This window comes from Triticum urartu, chromosome 6 (assembly GCF_003073215.2).
Source record: "Triticum urartu cultivar G1812 chromosome 6, Tu2.1, whole genome shotgun sequence".
In the NCBI taxonomy this organism is placed as follows: domain Eukaryota; kingdom Viridiplantae; phylum Streptophyta; class Magnoliopsida; order Poales; family Poaceae; genus Triticum; species Triticum urartu.
In genome coordinates, this window is record NC_053027.1 from 486,035,259 (window position 1) to 486,040,300 (window position 5,042).

The following is a 5,042-nucleotide window of genomic DNA, read 5'->3' on the forward strand; positions in this document are numbered from 1 at the left end:
GGGGTGGCTAAAGGGGGTGGCTTGCCCCCCAAGGCAAGTGGGGCGCCCCCACCCCTAGGGTTCCCAAACCCTAGGCGCAGGGGAGGCCCAAGGGGGGCGCACCAGCCCACCAGGGGCTGGTTCCCCTCCCACTTCAGCCCATGGGGCCCTCCGGGATAGGTGGCCCCATCCGGTGGACCCCCGGGACCCATCCGGTGGTCCCGGTACAATACCGGTAACCCCCGAAACCTTCCCGATGGCCGAAACTGGACTTCCTATATATAAATCTTTACCTACGGACCATTCCGGAACTCCTCGTGACATTCGGGATCTCATCAGGGACTCCGAAGAACTTTCGGGTTACTGCATACTAATATCTCTACAACCCTAGCGTCACCGAACCTTAAGTGTGTAGATCCTACGGGTTCGGGAGACATGCAGACATGACCGAGACGCCCCTCCGGTCAATAACCAACAGCGGGATCTAGATACCCATGTTGGCTCCCACATGCTCCTCGATGATCTCATCGGATGAACCACGATGTCGAGGACTTAATCAATCCCGTATTCAATTCCCTTTGTCAATCGGTACGTTACTTGCCCGAGACTCGATCGTCGGTATCCCAATACCTTGTTCAATCTCGTTACCGGCAAGTCACTTTACTCATACCGTAATGCATGATCATGTGACCAACCCCTTGGTCACATTGAGCTCATTATGATGATGCATTACCGAGTGGGCCCAAGAGATACCTCTCCGTCATACGGAGTGACAAATCCCAGTCTCGATTCGTGCCAACCCAACATACACTTTCGGAGATACCCGTAGTACACCTTTATAGCCACCCAGTTACGTTGTGACGTTTGATACACCCAAAGCACTCCTACGGTATCCGGGAGTTGCACAATCTCATGGTCTAAGGAAATGATACTTGATATTAGAAAAGCTCTAGCAAATGAACTACACGATCTTTGTGCTATGCTTAGGTTTGGGTCTTGTCCATCACATCATTCTCCTAATGATGTGATCACGTTATCAATGACATCCCCATGTCCATAGCCAGGAAACCATGACTATATGTTGATCAACGAGCTAGTCAACTAGAGGCTCACTAGGGACACATTGTGGTCTATGTATTCACACATGTATTACGATTTCCAGATAATACAATTATAGCATGAATAATAGACAATTATCATGAACAAGGAAATATAATAATCATTTTATTATTGCCTCTAGGGCATATTTCCAACAACACAATGACACAGTCACGTACTTCATCACGAGAATTAGCAAGTAAGGGCTCCTTTGATTCAAAGAAAATGCATAGGATTTCTAGAGAATTTGAACCCTTAGGAATTTTTTCTGTGATGCTCGTTTAATTCGTAGGATTGGCATTCTTAAGAATTTTTCCATAGAATCCATTTGTACTACATTTTGAAGGAGAAAGGAAATGCATAGGATTTCTAGAGGATTTGAACCCTTAGGAATTTTTCCTGTAATGCTCGTTTGATTTGTAGGATTGGCATTCTTATGAATTTTTTCATAGGATCCATTTATACTACATTTTGGAGACAAACCTCCATCCACTCAAACCTCTTTATAGAATTCCTTTATTTTTTCTGCGCTATCAAACATTCTTTCAAATCTTGTAGGATACTATGGGACATGCCATCCTACTCCTGCATTTTTTCTATTCCTTCATTTTGACAATCCTGCGAATCAAAAGGCCCTAAGTGTAGCAGCCACTCCCTTTCTTTGCCTCTAGCAGATCATGTATATCCCGTCCAAAGAAATCGGTTTACAGGACATCGCAAAATAATTTTTCACGTTTTTACCGTATAATTTTTGTTTCGCTGGAACAGATCCCGTGTAAATCCATGCAAAATAAGACAGCACACCGTAATCATGAATATAAATTACAATTAGGTCCTCAAAACGCCAATGTCCAGCAACTCCTCTCAATCTTGGCTCTTACTGCACTATTATTTGCACCATCAGTGATATTTTCTGCTTCATTATTTACACTAATATTTTTTCCTTGGCAGCCGCAAATACGCGAGGTGGTTAGAGGAGGAAGATGAGCGGGAGGTTGAAGAAGACGATCTGGCTGTTGATTTTGCATCCGATGGTCCGCAATGGTCGACTGACCCAAAAGTAGTTTTAGTTTTCAGTCGATTGACTGTTAGCCACGCCCTTCCGAAAGAAAAAGTAGTACAGTACGTACTCTACTTTGGTACAATCCAGGTTGCCACGTGATGAACTCCCATGACATCTCTCAGCTCAGCGTCATCTAATTGTTCTGAAGAGCTGCAGCGAGCTGGGCGCCGAGCGCCACCAGCGTGATGGGCTTCTGTATCACGCCATTTATCCCCGAGCGCTGGCACACCTCGCGGACGCGGTCGTCGACGTCGCCGACCGCGAGAGCGGCGAGCACGAGCTGCCAGCCGCCGCTCCCCAGCTCGCCGATCCGGAGGGCCACCTCGAACACGTCCTCCATCGTCGCCGCCGTAGCGTGCTTGTCGAGGTCGAGGAGCACCAGCTGGAAACACGACCCGGCGCTCTCCAGCAGGCGCAGGCAATGGACTCCCGACGGCACCGGCATCACCTGGCACCCGAGCTTCTCGAGGAGCACCCCGGTCACCTGCCGGCTCGTGCCGTCGCTGTCCGCGAGCAGGACCCTCAGGCCGTCGAAGCGAGGGACCGGCACCGGCGGCGACGACGTCCTTCGGCGCGCGCCCGACTGCTGCAGCTGGAACTGGAGGACGACGGTGATGATGCTCCCTCCGTCCGATCCCGACGATCTCATGCTGCCGTTCATCATCTGAAGAAGAAGAAATTCAGCAGCAGCAGATCGAGTCATTCGCCCGGATCATCATCATACATTAACTGATATCTAGGAGTTTAATTTTCTTATTCATCATTTTTGCTGCACTTTTTACCTGCACGATCTTGTTGCACATGCCGAAGCTAAGCCCCCTGTCGGAGGCGGCCGATCGACGTGCAAACTTCGTTTGCATCCCAACCTGAAACTTGACGCGCATGCTGCAACCCGCAGATGGTCGCATCGGGATCCAGTCCCGGCTGTACCTCTCTTCCTCGCCCACATTGCAGCTCTCGACGGAGAACGTGATGCGGCCCGGCGCCGCGCCGTCGCAACGGCGACCTAGCAGGGTGGTCACCATGTGCAGCAGGAGATGGAACACCCTCGTCTCGTCGCCGACCACCCACTCGGACAGGGGCAGGGAGTTCTCCGAGTGGTACGAGAACTCAACGCCGCTGCAGCCGGACATGCACCGCGCGACGGCCATGGCCTCCCTGACCAGCGCGTGGAGCCCGAACGGCACGCGGCTCGTCGTCAGCGTCTCCGCGTCGGCGTCGTTCGCCAGCGCCAGCGAGAGCGCGCTTGTCCGGGCGATGGCGTCCACGACGAGCCTCTGTTCGGGGCTCATGCCGTCGGCGGCGGCGTGCTGCAGCATGGAGAGCAGCCCGATGACGGAGTGCATCTGCCGCTGCATGGCCCCGCACATGGCGCTCTGGACGGAGTGGATGCCCGTGGTCGCCGTCGCCGCTTCGTGCTTCGCATGCAGCAGGGCCCTGTGCTGATCCGCGAGCCTGTCCCGGATCGACTGCCACTCCTCGAGCACCGCCGCGTGAGAGAGCGCCACGGCGACCTGGTCCGCGACGACCTCCACGATCTCGAGGTCTTGGCTGCTCCATCGCCCCGTGTCGGGCAGAACCAGCACCAAGATGGCGTACGACCTCGCCTCCGGTGTCCTCGCTCCGTCGAAATTGGAGACCTTGAGCATGGGCATCCGTATGGCAGCCACGCCCCCCGGAGGCTGCAGGCCGCCACCGCTCGCCGCCGCAAGCGCCGATCCCGGCCGGAGCACCTTGGCGGCCACGCCGGACATCACGTCGACCACGTCAGGGTCGAGGGCGGGGATAGGGGCCCGCGAGCCCAGCATGACGGCGCCCTTGTCTCTGAGGCTCAGCTGATAGACCAGCTGGAGGACGTCGCCGGGCACGGGCACCCAGACGGCGCAGCTGTGGAGCGCGAGCGCGTCGGCGAGGTGCAGCATGGTGGTGTGGAGGACGGCGTGGTGGTCGTGCGGGGAGTCGCGGATGTGGCGGGAGAGCATGCGGACGACGCGGGAGGTGGCCTCGACGCGGCGGCGGATGAGGCCGACGTCGCGGTCGAGCTGGCGCGCCTTGGCGCGGAGCAGGGCCTCGCGGAGCTTGGCGCGGATGAGGCGCGGGATGAAGGTGAGGAGCGAGAGCGCGGTGGCCAGGGAGACGAGCGCGGCGAGGAGCTTGGCGGCGGTGGAGGCGAGGAGGAGGCCGGAGGAGTGCGGGTGGTGGTGGGTTAGGACGGCGAGCAGGTGGACGGCGCCGCCGAGCACGGCGAAGGCGGCGAGCTGGAGCAGCAGCCACTTGACGGGCGCGAGGTCGGCGCAGGAGGCGAAGTAGAGCAGCTCGAGCGGGATGGAGAGGTAGGAGGCCGCGATGAGGAAGTCGCTCACCTTCTGGCACTGCAGCATCGCGTCCACCGCGCCGTCGCACCCCTCGCCGCACCGCCGCATCTTCTGATAGTCCATCCGGTCCCGATCAGCGAATCAGCCGAACGCACGTGCGGTGCATGGGAAGAAAGATTTTGATTTCTCGAGGTCGATGGTGGCGTGCGGTGGAGCATGGGGGAGAAGAGAAAGGGGATTCCGGCACTCCGGCGTGGTGGTGGCGGTGCGGTGGGGTGGGGAGATGAGAGTGTCCATCGGTCCGTCGGAATGCGTGCATGCTGCGCTCGGCTTGACAAGTGTTGCCCCCGCGAGGGCTGCATGCTCCGCTCGGCTTGACAAGTGTAGCCAACGCTGACATGCACGGATGCACCGCTGTAACTGGAGTGTGCAGCCAAACCGCTCTGACTCTGAGCTGATACCCGGACATTTTTTTTCTGCAGAAGAGAGCATCCGGCTAGGCGGCTAGCTATCGAACAACAAACCAGTCCAGGTCCATCGCATCTCTCCCGCCAGGCCTATATTTCGCCCGCAGCAAGACCAGCTAT

The 5,042-nt window shown here is 56.4% G+C and overlaps 1 protein-coding gene across 1 annotated transcript; it reads right to left on the reverse strand.

Moving 5' to 3' along the window:
* Positions 1 to 2,138: 2,138 nt before the first annotated feature.
* Positions 2,139 to 4,738, reverse strand: LOC125512467 (ethylene receptor 4-like). The gene is made up of 2 exons (XM_048677561.1): positions 2,923 to 4,738; positions 2,139 to 2,804 (listed from the first exon to the last, which is right to left on the reverse strand). Exons 1-2 carry the CDS (start codon positions 4,576 to 4,578, stop codon positions 2,274 to 2,276), a joined length of 2,187 nt encoding a protein of 728 aa, XP_048533518.1. The 5' UTR covers positions 4,579 to 4,738; the 3' UTR covers positions 2,139 to 2,273.
* Between the last annotated feature and the right edge of the window lie 304 nt (positions 4,739 to 5,042).